Below are 18363 nucleotides of genomic sequence, written 5' to 3'. Positions count from 1 at the left end.
CTGTTTTCCTTCAGCTAAACGACTTTGCTAGAGTTTGTGTGGGTTCTCACCTCTTCTTTGGAGTGACCTTTGAGCTACTATTTGATTAATGATAATCTTAATTTACAATCTTCAAAAACTTTCGTAACAGGCAATATTTCTTCCCATTTCTGAAGTGATTCTGAAATTGGGATTCTCCGCCGAAGCGAAGTTCTTTCCCCACAATGTTTTTAAAGAACCGCTTTCGGACTTTGTGGAATCGGCTATCACGTCGTAAACGTAATCATTATAGCTTATAAATCGTTTGCTGGTTCCTTATCTAGAACATCTGGAGATTGCTATTTTCAAGTGCTCTTTGGTAAGACCCGCGTCTACTGCTGGTAATGGCGACGTCGTCTCGCAACTCAGCCCTATCTACGCAATCACCCTGGCTGGCTACGGATGACTGGCATACCCTCCTTAGTCGGTAACTGCCCTTTCAAAAAGAAAGTTTTTCGCTGCCTTTAATATAATTGAAAACGGCTCTCGCTCGAATGGTTCGAATAGAGATTTTGCAAAGTTTGACTTAAGTGAACTTACTCGGATAGAGCTCTGGTCCGATTTCAGATTGGTCATTTTCGAGCCAATTCTGCACCCAAATCTGACTCGATTTTGTCGTTTTTATTATTCATGTCTATTGGGTCTCCACACAGAGCAGCTATGCAATTCGCGCAAATTGTTGTATTTTTTTGTAGTGGCAGAAAGCATTCTTGAACTCATTTCAAGGCCCGGTGCCGAGTTCCGCTCCGGTTACTTAGACCCAACTGTCATGAGAACGGTCGCGGAAAGAATCGTCTTTATTGATCCCAAGGTTATTTGTGTTAAGAGGAATAGGCCAGGGTTGACGCACGCCCTTATGGGGAGATGCTATCAGAGCCGACATGTAGCGCAAAGAGAGCAGTACTTTTAACTTACAACTACAAGTTCACATCAATTTAATGCTGACGGTGAAAAAGCGTATACCGCATGTCTCGGGTTTTAACGTGACGAAGGCATTGATATACCTTTACCAGCATCAGTCCAAAAATCATCTTCTTCTTTTCTATGTCTTTACATGCGATTTAACGCCTTTAGACTATTTTTGTGGGGCTACGTGCTAAGTCTAAAGTCTACAGAAATAAGCCAGCAACTATTCCAGCTTTGGAAGACAACATTTCCGAAGAAATTCGGGCTATTCCGGCCGAAATGCTCGAAAAAGTTGCCCAAATATTGGACTTTCCGAATGGACCACCTAAGACGCAGCCGCGGTCAACATTTAAATGAAATTATCTTCAAAAAGTAAATGTCATGAACCAATCTAACGTTTCAAATAAAGAACCGATGAGATTTTGCAAATTTTATGCGTTTTTTTTTTAAAAAAAGTTATCAAGCTCTTAAAAAATCACCCGATACATAAACTAAGCTTAACAGCTACTATAACCGCGTAACTGGCGTCTACGCCATTGAAGAAAAAGAAGAAATATTTGATTGAAGATTTCAATGCGATCTCTTCAGGGTTTAACAAGTGGTCAGAAGGCTGCGTTTAAAAGCGAAAGTTGTTATAGGAGCGGATTTACCAATATTCTCAAATTGTTCGGCTCTACTAAGACCCCATATAAAATAAAGAAACTTCGATAAAAGCCTTCACTTTACCAACTTACATATAAGTCATACCGGGAATTTCTGCAAAACTCAAGGTGCTTTTTATCTTTGTGCATTCATCTTAAACCGGTCTAAAGGGTGCTTGTACCGTACTTACCTATTGTAATTTGCTAATTGACTGGAAAAGGCATATAACCTTTTTAATACGTTGGCCCTGACTATACGCATGCGCAAACAAGACAAAAACTGCGCAAAAAAATACCAAAATTCTCGTGTCGATATTTCGCGTGAATTGCTTAATTCAATAAATGGGCAGGATACTCGAGCGCAATTTAGCAGTTTACTGGTTATTGAATGTGTACTTACTATATATTGTATATATACTCACAAACATACATACATACAAGCATATGCATATGAGCTTCACTTAAATAAATATATCATATTAAAAATCAGTTTACATTACTCATTTGTTTGACAGATTAATGCGACAGACACGCCTTACACACGCACGCACACAAACCCGAGCAGACGCTTAGTGGAGTTGAGGAAGAAAGGTAATCAAAACAATCAACAGCAGGCAACGCTTGACAGCAGCATCAACGGCGGCAATAGCAGTGGCAGACGACTAGATATAACCAGTGACTTCGTCGGCATTCGTTGACACTCCAGTCACAGCGATAGCGAAACTAACAACGCTCCCACAGGCCACCTGCTTACATCAACGCATCACAGAAGCGGCAACAGTAGGCACCAAAAGTCAACCGACAATCAGCAGCTTGACGAGTCAGGCGCGCAGCAATAAACTTACTCGCACACATACACGCTGAGCCAACTACCAACCAACTACCGGCTTATCTGCCTACCAATATACACACGCAGTCATATGTAACGTAACGACGTGAGTGTTTGCATACACTATTTTATACATACAAACATATATGCCTACAAAGAGCAGACGCTCAGCCGCTTGTATCGCAGATTTGTGCCTTTTTTCCAACTGACTTGAAAAACTCGGCGGCAGTGCGCGAACTTATCAGAACGTTGCCAGACGCGCAACGCGAAACAACGCAACGGTGTGTAGTAAAGCAGTTAAGTGAGCGAAGGCGAAAAGCGACGGCGCGTAGCAGTAAACACGACAAGTCGTCGTTGTTAAAAACGTTGTGAGCGGCAATTTTAAGAGAAATAACAAAAAAAAAGACTCCATTTTTCTGCACAAAAAATTGCGAAAATCACAAAATTTGAAAACTTACGCTTGTTCTTCTTTTTTGCAACGCCACGAAACCAAAAGTATTTTGCATTTATTTTGCATGATTGAAAGGAAATTGTGTTAAAAAAAATATATGAAAGTTGATAAAAACTTAAAAGTTAATAAAAATAATTTTTGATTTCAAAAATATATTTAATAAACAAACCGCGCTACCTCTAATACGCAATAAACCAACAGCAAACGCAACATAACTAGAAAGTGCAGTATTTTCATATAATAGCAATAAATACTACAACAAAGAAAATTACAATTAAATCGCATAATCAACCGCAAGCCAGTATTAGTTTGTTACAAAACAGTTGAACAAACAATAAAAACAGCAACAAAACGCTAAAAAGACCGCGAAGTATACAAAACTTTAAAACAACAACAATAAATACACAAATTCAGCAAAATGTCTGCCTCCAAGGAGCAAATATGCGCCAGTCAGGACAATGACTTGGACAAGCCGAAAGGTGAGTGTTGAAATGATTATAAAATTTCTACTTAAAAATTAATTAAAAAAATTAGAATTTTCAAATAAAATTAGTTACATAAAATTAACTAATTAATTAAGTATTAAAAAAAATTATTTACAAAATTTTATTTTATTTTAATGTTCTCGAAAATTATATTAAAATAAATAGATTAGTGAACAAAATCGACTAATTAATGAAAAAATAAATTTTTAAATTGAAATAAAATTAATCAATTAATTAAAAGATATTTTTTTTAATAAATTAGTTATTAATTTAAAAAACTAAAATTGTGAATCAAATCGAATAATTAAGCAAAAAACTAATTTTTAATTATTACAAAAATTTAATAAATAAAAATATTATTTTAAAAGTTGCATTATTAGTGAATGTTTTTAAAAAATCATGTATTTAAAATAAATTAATTAATTAATAAAATACTAAAATATTAATTACACTAAACTACTAAATATTAATTACAAGAGTAATTTTTTTTAATTTTAACTGTAATTAAACAAATTTATTTATAAAATTAAGTTTTCTTTGAATATTTTTAAAATATTAAGTTTTTAAAGCAAATAAATTAATTTAAAAAATTTACAAATTAATTAAGAAATAAATTTTCAAAATGAAATGATTTAATAATTTTTGTTTTCAAATTAATTAATAATTAACTTAAAAAATTTAAATTAATAGTTCAAATACTAAGCTTTTAAAGCAAATAAATTAATTTAAAAAATTTACAAATTATTTAAAAAATAAATTTTGAAAATAAAATACATTAATTAATATTTTTTCAAATTAATTAATAATTAACTTAAAAAACTGAAATTGTGGATGGAATTGATAATTAATTTGGAAAATAAATTTTTAAAATTATAAATTTTTATATTTAAATTATAAAAAATTTATTTTCCTAATTAATTATCAATTATATCCACCATTTCAGTTTTTTAAGTTAATTATTGATTAATTTGAAAAAATATTAATTAATTTATTTTTAATTAATTTGCACATTTTTTTAAATATATTATTTGCTTTAAAAACTTAATAATTGAACTATTCATTAAAATAATTGTATTTGATTTTAACGTTTTTGAAAAATAAATAAACTAATTGTTACAATCCGCTAATTTATTAAGTAAGTGAATTCATAAAAATAAAATTAATTAGAAAAATAAATTTTTTAAATAAATAATAAATAATTTAAAGAACTAAAATTTTGAATCAAATTGATTAATTAAGTAAAAACTATCTTCTTAATAATTATAACAATTTATTAATTGAAAAAATTAATTTGAGAAATTGAATTTTATTTTAACGTTTAAAAAAAAATAATTAATTAATTAAATCCACTAATCATTAAAATAGTGAATTTTTCAAATAGATAAGCAAATTAATGATTAATTACAAATGCCTGTTTTTAAATCAAACTGATAAATTAATCGAAAGCATCGATGTTTATAATTTTCACAATTAATTAAAAAATATTTAATTTTCATTTAATATATTAAACAAAATTATTGAAAATTTTTAATATTTTTATTAATTAACTATTACATTTAATTGAAACATTTGATTTGTTAATTAATTATATTTAAAAAATTAATATTTTAATTAGTAAAGTAATTGAAAGAATTTTTCTAATTTTCACAATTAATTAATTAATTATTAATTTTTATATTATTCATTAAAGAAAATAATTAATTAAAAATTAATTTTCAAAATTGGAAAAAATTAGAATAAATTAAAAAAAATTAAAATTGTAGTAATTTTATTAATTAATTTTAATTTAAACATTTATTTTGTTAATTAATTTTATTATAAAAATTTAAATATTAAATTAACCAATTTTATTTTAAAAAATTAATTTAAAAAAACATTGAAACAAAATTCTATTTTTTAAGATAAATTTTTAGTTATTAACAAGGAGTGCTAGAACTTTTGGCGGCTCTATAGATTAACTATTATAAATCTCTCTATTATTTGCTTTAAAAACTTACATAACCAAACTGTTGCGTATTTTTATTATTTAATATGTAATTGTTGCAATGAATTGTGTCGGCTTTTCGCTTACAAAAGCAATTAAAATGCTTACAGAAATTTTTTTCTGAAAACTTTTGTTAATATTTCGACTTGATTGCTTTCTGTTAGGCAGATAATTAGAAAAGTAATGAAAAACTAAAAATTAATTACACTTTTTAAGGCGGCTTAAAAGCTATTATTCACTTAAAATAACAAAACACTCTTGAAAAATACAAAAAGTTACTTAGAAGATCTTGATTTGACCGTTCAGTTTTTATGGTAGCTATATGCTATAGTTATCCGATCTACGAAATTTCTTTAGAAATTGCATTATTATATTAAAGGGTTTCTGACGCTTCTTTTTGAGTGTCACAAACAAAGTAAGAAACTTAAGACATCCTTTGCAGGGTATAAAAAATTACATTACTTCTTAAATATTCGTTAATGAATTCTCCTTAAAAAAATTCGAAAGTTATGCCATTCCTAGTTGGAAACCAAGTAGACTTATCCAATAAAGGCCTTAGTGAAATCTTCCCGGTTCTTCTTGGTTCTGCGTATATCTACTAAAAGTTGTCAATATTTTAAATAAAATAATTATTAAGTGAAGCTCTCTCTATCGCTTAAATGAGAGCATTTTAAGACATAAGCTTGTATATTGAACGATTTCTTCTACCAAGAACACAAATATAGATAAAGAATGGCCTTGGGAAACATTGGGTTAACAGAAAGTTATGTAGCTTTACAAGGTCTAGGGTCTCAAGGTGTTGATATAATACCGATTGTGAGTTGAAATAATCGAACCTAATCTAAATCTCATCTAAGTTATAGTATATATTATACAAAGGTTCTTTCTTCCATCTATATATATGCATATGTGGTATAGTAAATCCTTTAACTCTGTTTGAAGTGTTGAAGCAAAACTTCTACTCTTGTGCCGCAAGTGATAACAAGCTGTAAAATTTTTTAATATATGATAAATGCACTTAAATAAAATTGTTTACACTTTTTTTAAGAATAATGAAAATAACTACCATTTTTTATAAGTCCCCTAAATTTTTTTATTTTTTTAACTAAATAAATTAAATACTTCACGTTTATTTTTGGTGAATACTATACACGACTGTAATTTTTTATTATTATTTTTTTTTATTATTATTTCATATTTTTCCCCCTTTAATTTTTCTATTTCCTTGCCAAACCCAGTTTTTTCATTGCAAAATGTTCTAAAAATTTATTTTATTGGTGCCAATTCTTTTATTTATTGTATTCCCAGAATTCCAATTAAGCTTTAAAACCTGTACCATAAATACAGCTTTGAAAAAAAATTGAAAAAATCATATTCAAAATTATTTCATTAAATTCCAAGAAATCTGTGTTTTTTTGCAAATAATTCCAAAAAAAAATTTAACAAAAACAGTAACAAACATAGAATATGGCATATAACCTCAGTTGAACGTATCAATGTCAAAGCGCAAAAGAATTTCCGATATTCCGAAATTACGGCACTTCAATACAAATTAGAAAATTAAAATGCAGAGCACAGCTCAGAGCGAACGCGGTAGTTAGCGTAAATGTGAGCGACATGGCAAATGAGCTGTCATAAATATATTAACGGGTATTTGCAAGTAGATATGTAATGAGAATAATTGCAGCTTGAGCTTGAACACAATTTTATGCGTGAAAAACAAAAAAAGTTCCACTTTAACAAAAATATTATAATATTAAAAAAATTAATTAAAAAAGATCGGATATTTTTTTTAAATAGTAGGATATGTTATATAATAATAATGGAAAAAATATACATTTTTAAATAGTAAGAAATGTTAGATATTTTTTTCTTAAAAATTAAAAAAAAACATGGAAAAAGTATTCAAATTTTTATAAAATATAAAATATAATTTGTTGATATTAGAAATCATTTTCTAATGAAAATTCCGAATTAAAAAAAATGTGCTATATTTATATTTATTTATTATTAAATACTGTGAAAAAATACAAAGAAAAATAATAATTCTTTTATAAAAGTAAAAGGTTGAAATACAATATTCATTTAAAATTACTAAAATTTAACAACAAAAATCTACTACTGATGAATCGAAGAACAAAAGCTGCGTAAAAAATGGGAAAAATATATGGCTGCTTCTGAAGCAAAAACCATAAAATATAAAATAAGTGTTTTTTTTATTATTTTTTTTTAAACATTTTTATTCTTATATTTTTTCTTTCTTTTTTTTTAGAATTTTTCTCTTATTTTTGAAAAAAATAATTGTTTCTGTTTAACTTTTATTATTATCTTCATATAAAAAGTTAATTTTTTGTTTAAAACTAAAAAGTACAATTTTCCTGTTTTTTTTTCTTTATTTTTTTATTTTTTTATTTCTCAATTTTTATCTATTTTTTTTTATTAATTTTTTGTTGTAATATTTTTGGTTTCAATTTTTTTCCCTTTTTACATTTTGTTATATTCAAAGTATTATTATTAAAATTTTTTTTTAAATGTTTAATTTCTTTAATATTTCATTTTCCGTTTTAACTTTTTTATATTTATTTCATTTTTAATTTTTTTTTATGTCTTTTTTTGTTTTAATATTTTCCTCGTTAATGATTTTCGCTTTAAATTTTCTTTACATATTTTTTTTCTTACTTTCTTCTGAGCCACTCGAATGCTCAATAAAATACATCTGAATAACCTTTAGTTAACGAAAAACATCTTTAATTTTTATTGAATTTGCAATTTATTTTTATTTTTTTCTAAATTCTTTTATTTTTTTATGTTTTCAATTTTTTTGTTGTTTTAATTTTTTTTTCTTTTTTTTATAGATTTTTTTATATTTTTTGAAATTTTTTGTTTATTTAATATTTTTTTCCTTTTTTTTCTACTGAGCCACTCGATTACCCAATAATATACATACATTTGACAACCTTTATTTAACAAAAAAACTCCCTACACCTTTGTTTTTGCTTATCTCGATGAAGTCAAAGTATTAAAGATAATACCGCACGTCATAAATATAATAATAAAATCACAAGCTCATTTAATATAGGTTCTGTATTGTCAAGGCTTTCGAAATTCATACAATTTTAGCACAAATTTCGATTACATAATACATGAAAAAGGCAAAAAGCAGACAGTAATTGTGTAATCGGAACCGAGCAATTAATTATAATTTTTACTGTCATAAATTTCACAAAAACGCTTTAAAAGAATTTCAGCCTGAAAAAAGCAGTAAAAATTGCGAAAAAATTTTATTTTGTTTACACAAAAGCATTATTGCTTACTCGACTTTTTATATATAGTTTTTTGTTTGCTGCTGCTAGCCTTACGTGCATTCTCGTTTTGTTGTGACAGTGACAGCACAGCAGCGACAACAATACAATTTTCGGTTGATTAATTAATATGGTTTTGCTCTTGTTACTTGCTGTGCCAAGCGCGCTTAATAAAGCGCTGCTTTATTATTAGTGTTGTTGTTGTTTTTTCGCATACCAACCTGTCAGCAATTGGTAATTGCGCGCACGCAGACGCTAAACACATAGCGAACAAGCGCAATGAAGTCGTCTTTTCCCTGATTTTTTTAATAGTTTTTTTATAAATTTTGCAAAAACAATATTACATAGTTGCAACAACACGCGCATAGCTGCTGGTTTTGCAATTTATTTCTTTTTTTATTTTTTTCTAGTTTTCTTTATATTTTTTTTTATATTTTTTTATATACTTTTTATTTTTTTTGTGCTTAAAGCGAATCAAAGCAATGAAACTTCGCATAATAACGCGCTTCCGTTTCGAATTTGAGACATGAACTCAACGTGCGCTAAACGGAAAATAGCGCCATATGAAGTAGAGCGAAAAAACATAAAATAAGCGAAATGCAAAAAAGCAAAATAAATAAAGCAAATAAAAAATTCTAAACAGTCTAGTAAACAGTAGTTGTGTGTGCTGCTTGCGCTTGCACAACGTATGTACATATATACATAGCGGTATGACAACGAAGTTAATTTACAAAAAAAAATACAAAAAAGCTGGCAGAAACAAACACATGTCTGACAATTGCCGCTTTCACGGGAAATTCACACAGACACACACATACAAACTCGCTGGCATTTCTTTTCTTTGCCGCAGCGCAGTTTGTTTATTTATTTTTTATTGCTTTTGTTGTTGTTTTTGTAAATGTTTTTGTATAGCGTTTATCTTTTCAACTGTTATATGTCAAAACATTTGAATTCAGGCGAAACCTTTCAACAAATTGTATTGTTTGCGACTGCCTCCACTGCTGCCACTGCACCCCACGGCGTATGAGTAACCCCTGTGTTTGCGTTGGCACAACACTATTAATATGCCAATCAAATGAAGTGAAGTTACACGTTATGCTCGCTTTTTGTATTTATTTATATAAATCACAAATTTTAGCAGTTTTCGGTTTTATTTTGAAGCAGTTTAAAAATTCAACTTTTGCGCTGTCAAAGCGGGCAACTCATTATTCAATCAAAAACCACAAAGGCAGCCATACTCCGGAGGCACTTAATTCACTGCCAGTACTTAGTTAAATTCAATTATGCGTATAAATAATGTGCTTGTACCTTAAGCAGATATTGTGCGTACTCCAACACGCATGGAGCATTGAGGTATGTATGAATTGTGATTGTGTGCTTGGACGCTTTAACTGACTTTTGACAGCAACAATATTGAAAATTTTAATAAAACAATATTTATAGCGTCATAATTAGTTTTATTTCAGACTTGTTGGTATTCAGTATTGTTCCTTTTTAAGTTAGTTAAACCTTTTATGCATTTTATTTAAAAATTTCCCTGCCTTTTAAAGCAACCTTATCGGCTAAAAGCAACGCTATCTAAGCAGATCAGTGCTTATTTGTGGCTGATTGCTGCTGTAAATGATTATTGCGGCACGCTTGAGTTATAACTGCCATAAATCATAAGAGTTATAGCATACTTCGTTTAATAAAAATTTGTTTCACATAAAAGTGATTTCCACAAAATAAACGCACTTTGCACCTTACACTGGCACAACCAATTTAATTTTTTTTCTTTATTAACCTTCACGACAATTCCCTTTACATGCTTACTAAGTGTTGCTTAAGTATTTATATAATATATTTTCGACATTTACTTCAATGACTTTTTATTGCACACATACATTGCAAGCAGATAATTTAAAAATTAAGCACACCACACCGTCTCCACTTTTGCTGATTTGCCAAGTGATAAGCTCCCAACAGCTCAGCCGGTTTTTTATCTGCTTCTGCTGTAGACATTAAGTAGCACTGACAGCTGTGAATGAAAGTGATATGAATGGGGATGTGAACTATTTATTCAATGAGCATAAAAGTGCTCTGACTTTTAACTTCACAAAAGTGCAATAAAATATAAATGAGCGCTTGTGATGCAATTCACTTGAAAGTCTACTCTATGAGGGCATTATTTAACAAGTGTGATTTAGAGGACATTTCTTAAACGGAAGGTTTTGGAAGAATAAATAAAAAATAATAAAAAACAGAAAGAAGGGATATAGAAAAATAAAAAAATTAAATTAAATAAAACACTTTAACAAAATAAATAAAATTAAAAACTAATAAAAATTAATTTCAGAATTATGAAGAAAAAATTAAATTAATTAAATAAAAATTAAAATTCATAAAAACAAATAATAAAAAAGCAAAGAAACAAACACTTCGAAAATAAAAAATCAATAAAACAAAATAAAAAATTAAATCAAACATAGGCTAAAATATGAGTAATTAAAAAAAATTAAATAGATTGAAAAATCTGACAAAATTAATTCAACTAAAAATAAATTTAATAAAATAATAATACAAAATAAGTAAAATTAAAAATCAATAAAATTAAACTTGAATTCTAAATTAAGGAAAAAATTAATTTAATTTAATTAAATTCAATCAACTGAAAAAATTAAATACATTAAATAAAATATATTAAAACAAAACAATAAAATAAATATTCCGAAAAAAATAAAGATAAATAATTTAAAAAATTTAAAAAAATTAAAAAAAAATTAAATGAACTAACAAGATTTATTTAAAAAAAAAAAAATAGAAAAATTAAATTAAATAAAACAATTATATAAAATGAGTGAAATTAAGAGTCAAAAAACTAAATTTTAAAAACTAACTGCGGCAAAAAATAAATCAAATTAAATTAGAGCAAATGTAAAAGTGAAATACATTAAAACATTAAATAAAATAAAACCACAAAATAAATACTTCCTAAAAAAAAAATTAATTAAAATTAATCAAATTAAAAAAATTAAATTAAACCAAATTAAAAAAACCTTTAAAAATTATTTTAATTAAAAACAAATAAAAAAATTAATTACATTAAAAAATAAATATATGTATACAAAAAAATTAAATAAAAAAATTAATCAAATAATTATTCCAAAAAATATGAAATAAAAAATAAAAGTAATTCGTTAAATAAAAAATCTAATTAAATAAAAATAAATACAAACTGCATAAGAAAACTAAAATAATTAATTTAGTAAGAAATTAAATTAAAATAAAAAATTAAATCAAAATAAAAATAAATTAAAGAAATATTACGAAAGGTATGCATTAAGAATTAAAAAAAAAAACATTTAAATAGATCAAACAAACCGAAAAAGAATTAGAAGGAAATGAAATAATAAATTATTAAAAAATTTAAATGAAATAAAACTAATTAATTAAGAAAAAAATATATAAGAATATTGAGAAATTTTACAATCACGTCGCTAATACTAAATACTTACATAAATTTTTTCTCACAGTCAACAAAAACAATATAACAATTATGCTAACAAATAAGTTAATAAATCAATGAAACATAAAAAATAATTAGCTATACTAAGCTGCCAAGAACTCTTAGTTTAAGATCTACGAGTAATCTTTTTGAAATTAACACAATGTTCAATATACTGCTTAGTGGTAGCATTTCCACATACTGACTGCAATTCTTAGCATTGCACAGCGCTCTGGAATGTATGTACGTGATTATATTCTAAGTTTTTAACGGTGTTTTAATTACGAAATAGCAGTTGCAGCAATTTCTCACTGCATTCTTATGCGCTCTTCTATATACCATACATATATAATATATTTTTTTTTTGCGGATGAGGGGATAGAAAATGCTTTCCTTATCATCAATGCTGTCGTCTCATACCATATATATGCACAACATAAGCTAACATGTAGTAACTGAATAACGTGTTGTATAAGTTGACTAAAATTTTTATTTTTTTTTCATAATCAAATGCAATTTGACATACACCATCTGATCAAATTTGAACCGGACTCACTAGAAGTAATTATTATCGCCTTCAAGATAGCTCCTTTTAAATAAAAAGGTTTTATTAAAAATCATTAAAAGGAAACATAAATATTTGAAAAATATTCGCATTAAATAAAATTTTAATTTTAATTATGAAGGGAATTTTTAAGAATTTTTTTTCTAAATTCGTGTCAATATTATTATTTTTCCTTTTCACGCTTGAATTAGCCACACACTTCAACGAAAATTAGCAAATAATACAAAAATGGCATGCCAAAATTGCATGCAATTTCAGTGTCAATGTGATTGTCAAGGCAGCGCTACACTCAACCGTCTTGCATAATCGCAGACACTGCAGGCATTTTTCGAAATCTTTGACTATGTGAAGCGTGTCAAAATGAGAAATTAAAATTAGAAATTAAATATAGAAATATATGCACAATTAAACAATTTTATCATTAGTTTTAAATGAAATTGAAAATAAATTTGCAGAAAGCTTTAGTTAAGAGGATAAGGGTGGACTTAAATTAGATAGGTGTTCTGAGTTCGTCAAATACTGAAGCAAAATAGGTAGAGGGAGGGGATAACAGATACATTTCGATACACTTAAGTTGCTTTATTAAGATTTTTAAACTAAGAGAGTGACGAAACGAACAAGCAATTATTATAAATCATGTATGAATGAAAAGCGGTTTATGAAAAAGAGGAATAGTGATGGTATATTACACTTTGAAGTATACTAAAGTATACTACGCTACTCCGTTAACTCAAATGGGGTTAAAAAACGCATTTTGTGGCTCAGCGCCGTTAATGCACGAGTTATCAGCGACGCTAGAGGCGTTACATCAATACCGACTGCTACTGATTTTCCACTTTTAGTCATTCTCAATCAGCTGATGCTCAATCAAAATAATTGAAATACCCTCGAAATGAATCATGTCGTAAATTTGTCTAAAAATATAAATAAATCTATATAAATTAACATAAACATACATAAATTAGCATTTAAAAAATGTCTGGGCCTTGTTGTTGGCACACAATGAAAGCGCTGAGCGTACGAGAGCACATACTTACATATTATATATATGTGAGTACACAAAAATATATAGACAGATGTATATATGAATATAAATAGTAGACAAAGCTGAAATAAAGAACTTGTAAATTGTGTGCAATAAATTTAATCAGCAATTATTTGCAATTACCCAAAAGCTTTTGTCGCCAGTGAAATTGAAATATTTATTTGTTGCTTATGTGCATGTAAATTTATATACATACATGCATGTACGCCAGTAGTATATCACAGTCACTCAATTGCACTGAGTACTTAAATGTGCGCTAATAAAATAGATACCGAATCAGCGGAAATGTTGAATTAAAATCTGTTTTGGCAATGTAAGGCATTATAAATATATAAAAGCGCAAAACCAACATTTTAATTGTATATATCATAATAAGAGCTCGTCGACGATTTCAATTGCAATGAGTATACATATCTACGTGCCTCTAGAGATTCATTATAAATAAATGCCACTGATGGAAGTAATACAAATGAAATTTAGTTTATTGTCGCAGCTTTGTGGTGCAAGTAATGCTGGTTTTACAACGATTAATTTGATGTGAAATGTTAGTGCAATCTAGCTTAATTAGAGTCTTATTTTAAGATTTAAAAATTCGAATCTTTTCTGTATCTTTGCTTTCATTTACAAAATATCTATAGAATTCACTGCAGTTTAGATTTATAACCTTCACAATTTATGCAAAATTGTTAAAGCGGAAAATTGGCAACTAGGCTGAAAATTGGCAACTAGGTATATGATAATTTTGATATTAATATATTAATTGTGTATCGTGTTTAATTCGTTTCAAATGCTCTCTAAAAACTGTATGAATTTTTAAAAAGAGAAGCGTCAGTTTTAAACGATGATATACTTCTATTGTAACTGCTGTTAAGCTTACGGATATAGATATCATCAATCTTTAAACACGTCGCATAAATTAAATTAATTGTTTTTTAATTGTTCAATTAGTATTTAATTTTCCATGCAGCGCTCTTTGATCTGTTTAAACACATTTTATGTCAATTTAGCTCTTCCACAATAATTCTATATTGATATGAGTGCTGTTCGGTTGTTTTATCAGCATGCTTAAGAATATAAGAAGATGCTTAAATCTAAGTAAATTTAAAAAGAATATTTTAAATTTAGTAGATATAATTTTGTAGTAATATATAATCACTTTAAGTGCAAAATAGAATAGCATCACTTTTTATAAGTTTTCAGGTGAAGAAAATACGATATAATAGAAACCATTCATTTTGAATGGAAATTTGGGTTTTGGTTATAAAATCTTTTCATATTGGTTATATTAATTCATATTTTTAGTATAAATATTTCTTTCAAAAATTCCTCAAAACACAAAATATTTAATTTAATAAAACCTTTTTATGTATGTATATAAAAGAATATTGAATATCAATTTAAAAGAATTTCTTATATATGAGAAATATTTTTAATATCAAAATATAGCATAAAATAACTAATAAAAATTTTGAAAATTCAGATTTTACAAGTTCTGGAACTTCGGATGTCCCATACGAACAAAATTTTGTACGTTTTCACCATTTATAAAAAAACAAAGTTAATAAAATATAGTATCAATTAACAGCATTTAAAAAATGCTTACGGAATTTTTTTTCTGTATAAAAACAAATTTTTGAAAATTTAAATTTTTTTGCAAAAAAATTAAACTAAAAATAAAAAAATTTTTTATAATGTTCTTAAATTCTGTTTTAAAGGTAATTAATTTCGAACCAAGCATAATTATTAATTTTCAAAATAACAAAAGTAACTAATTTTCAAAATTATTTATAATAACGAAAAAACAAAAGATCATTATTTAAATTTTTTTATTGTTATTCATTTTAAACCGAGTATAATTATTAATTTTAAATAACAACAAAATTTAATCTTGCAAAACCATTTGTTCAAGCTATACAAAAATGCCCAATTTTAACCAAAAAAAAAAATAGTTCAAGGTTATATAATACAAATTTCTTTTTCAAAAGCTTTGCTTAAATAAATATAGCAAAATATTAAGATTGAAAGCAAATATAAAACTAATTTTTCAAAATGGTTGGTTAAAAAATTTACAATATTTTTCAAAACTCAATATTTCTATTTTTCCTTTTTCACTTTCTCTTAAATTTAATAAAAAAAAACAAAGTTTTATGTATAAAATATTTTGGAAAAAACCATAATAATGAAAATATTGAGTTTGAGAGTAAACCATATTTTTTAACTTTTCTTTCAATTTGAAAAAAAAATTAAAAATTTCATTTCTAAAAATCGAAAAACTATAATGAAAATATTTAGTTTAAGAGATAATTATAATTTTTTAAAATCGTTTATTACAAAAAAAGTGAAATGAACATATTTTTCAAAATGCAAACTTTTATTTTCACTTTTTATAAATAATTGATAAAAAAGAAAAATTTTATTTCTAAAAATTGAAAAAACTATAATGAAAATATTTAGTTTAAGAGATAATTATAATTTTTTAAAATCGTTTATTACAAAAAAAGTAAAATAAACATATTTTTCAAAATGCAAACTTTTATTTTCACTTTTTATAAATATTTGATAAAAATGAAATTTTTATTCCTAAAATTATTATAAAAAAAATTATAAATAAAATATTGTGTTTGAGAGTAAATATAATAATTACTTTTTCTAAAACGTTTCTTTAAAAAAATTAAAAAAAAAATTATTTTCGAAAATGTCTTAAAAATTAAAAAAAAAATATTATTGAAAAGCCAAAAATGTGCCGCACCAGCTTTTATTGATTTTTTAAATAAACTAATAATAAACAATAACGAAATTATTTCCTTGCAAAATTTCACACATTATAAGCGGCTATTTAAAAATTAATACCGTAAATTACATTAACATTATTAACTTAATTTTTAACAATAAAACATCTCTTCGCCGTCATAAAATAATGAAATGCGCTTAGTAATGAAATTTATTTCCGCAAATTTGCGAGCAAAAAATATGTGTTAAACAATAAAATTCACGCTTTTGCCGAGTACTTAAAAGTCAATAAAATTCGCAATACAATAAACGCAATAAAAAACGTATATACTTACACGTGTTAATAAAGCGAAAGATGAAGAAAATATGTAACATAATAATAATAATGTGGCAATGCTGCAATTTGCACTTGACACCAATTTTTGCAATGCGGTTGTAAGCGAGTGCACACAACCAGTTAAAGCGAACACATTTTTGAGTTTATATGAAATTTAATATATTATAAATATGTATGACTGTATGGGAGTGTGTATGTATGTATTTGAATAAGTATGTATATATGGTATGTTACTGCATAAGTGTTTTTGTAAACACTACTTATTGACCTAGTCATATTGCAAGCACCATGCTCCATACCTAGCTATTTAACCGTATCGAATGACGCTACAACAAAACAGCTACAACAACAGCTGTGCGCAAAGTTATGGCACATTCCAAAGCTGAACCAGAAAAAAACCGCGAAGCGCAAAGTAGACACGCTGAAAACGAAAACATTTGCGCAAAGTGCAAAAAGCATAGCAAATGGAAGCAACAAACACGCTAGCAATATATGCTTTATTGCACACATACACACACACACACGCGAGCGTGGCTTGTTGAACAGGTAATAAAATGCATATTTTATGTGTTTGACCGCCACCCGCTCGTGTGGCCAAACCGGTTACCGGCAAAATGCTGCCTGCAATTATTATGGCAAGCTGTTGTTATTGTTGTTGCGTTGCTAGTACTTTTCGCTTGCATTGTTTATGTTTGCTAACTTTGGCATGCCTTTTGCGCTGTCTTTCGCCGCACAGCTGACTTTGTGGCAGTTCAACGCGGTGCATTGCTCCATATCTGGATTGCAGTTGCCCACAAGTATGTTGTTGTTTGGTAATTTGTTGTAATTTTATGCTAGTTGGTTAACGTGTGCTTGACGGCTGACAATTGACAGCTGATGTTAGCTGTTTTGCTATTTTTTTTATTGAATTACGCGTTTAAACGCTTGCTTTTCCGCCTGCCGCCTCAAAGTCACACATGACTTGTGGCTGTCAATGACTTTACTGGCTTGCAATGCCACAGCAAATGAAGCAATTAGTTCTGCAACTATTTATAGTGCAAGCAAATGAGTCATTTATAGGCAGTGATTGAGGTAATTGCTTACTTGTCGAACACTTCAGTTGCTACTATTTAGATAAGCAGCCAGTTGTTGACGTAGAAATTATGTAAACAAGCTGCATAGATTTTCTAGACACAATCTTTGTTTCTATTTTATATTTTAATGCATATTTAAATGCATTTTCGAACTACTTTATGCAAATCTAGCTGTGTGAGCTGCCGGTACGACTATGTTACTCATACGCCCCAGCACGCTTGCGTCAATTAGCTGTCCTAGTTATTGTAACGCCTAATTAAGCGTCTGAGTTCATATATTATAAATATTAATTATATAATTTAATAAATATTATATTATTTTAATTTTAAAAATCCCCTAACGGTAATTTAACGTTAATTATATGCAGTATGCATTTTTTTTTTGTAAAAACTAGTTCAACGTGCCTGACATTTAAAATGCCTATAAAAATGTAAATTAATTATTTATAAAGCAAGTATTGAATATGCAACGAAACTACGTGCATACCGTCACCTGAAATGCAAAATAACGTA

The 18363-nt window shown here is 27.1% G+C and overlaps 1 protein-coding gene across 1 annotated transcript in view; it reads left to right on the top strand.

Annotated features, from left to right (window-relative positions):
- Positions 1 to 18363, top strand: part of LOC120770902 (putative inorganic phosphate cotransporter) — a 79138-nt gene that overhangs the window by 29881 nt on the left and 30894 nt on the right. Inside the window, exon 2 of the mRNA XM_040098574.1 lies at positions 2081 to 3324. Within this exon, the coding sequence (XP_039954508.1) occupies positions 3264 to 3324 (61 nt within the window). The 5' untranslated portion in view covers positions 2081 to 3263. The remainder of the gene's footprint in view (positions 1 to 2080; positions 3325 to 18363) is intronic.

This window comes from Bactrocera tryoni, chromosome 3 (assembly GCF_016617805.1).
Source record: "Bactrocera tryoni isolate S06 chromosome 3, CSIRO_BtryS06_freeze2, whole genome shotgun sequence".
In the NCBI taxonomy this organism is placed as follows: domain Eukaryota; kingdom Metazoa; phylum Arthropoda; class Insecta; order Diptera; family Tephritidae; genus Bactrocera; species Bactrocera tryoni.
The sequence above is the reverse complement of the archived record's forward strand: the minus strand, read 5'-3'. Positions and strand labels throughout refer to the sequence as shown.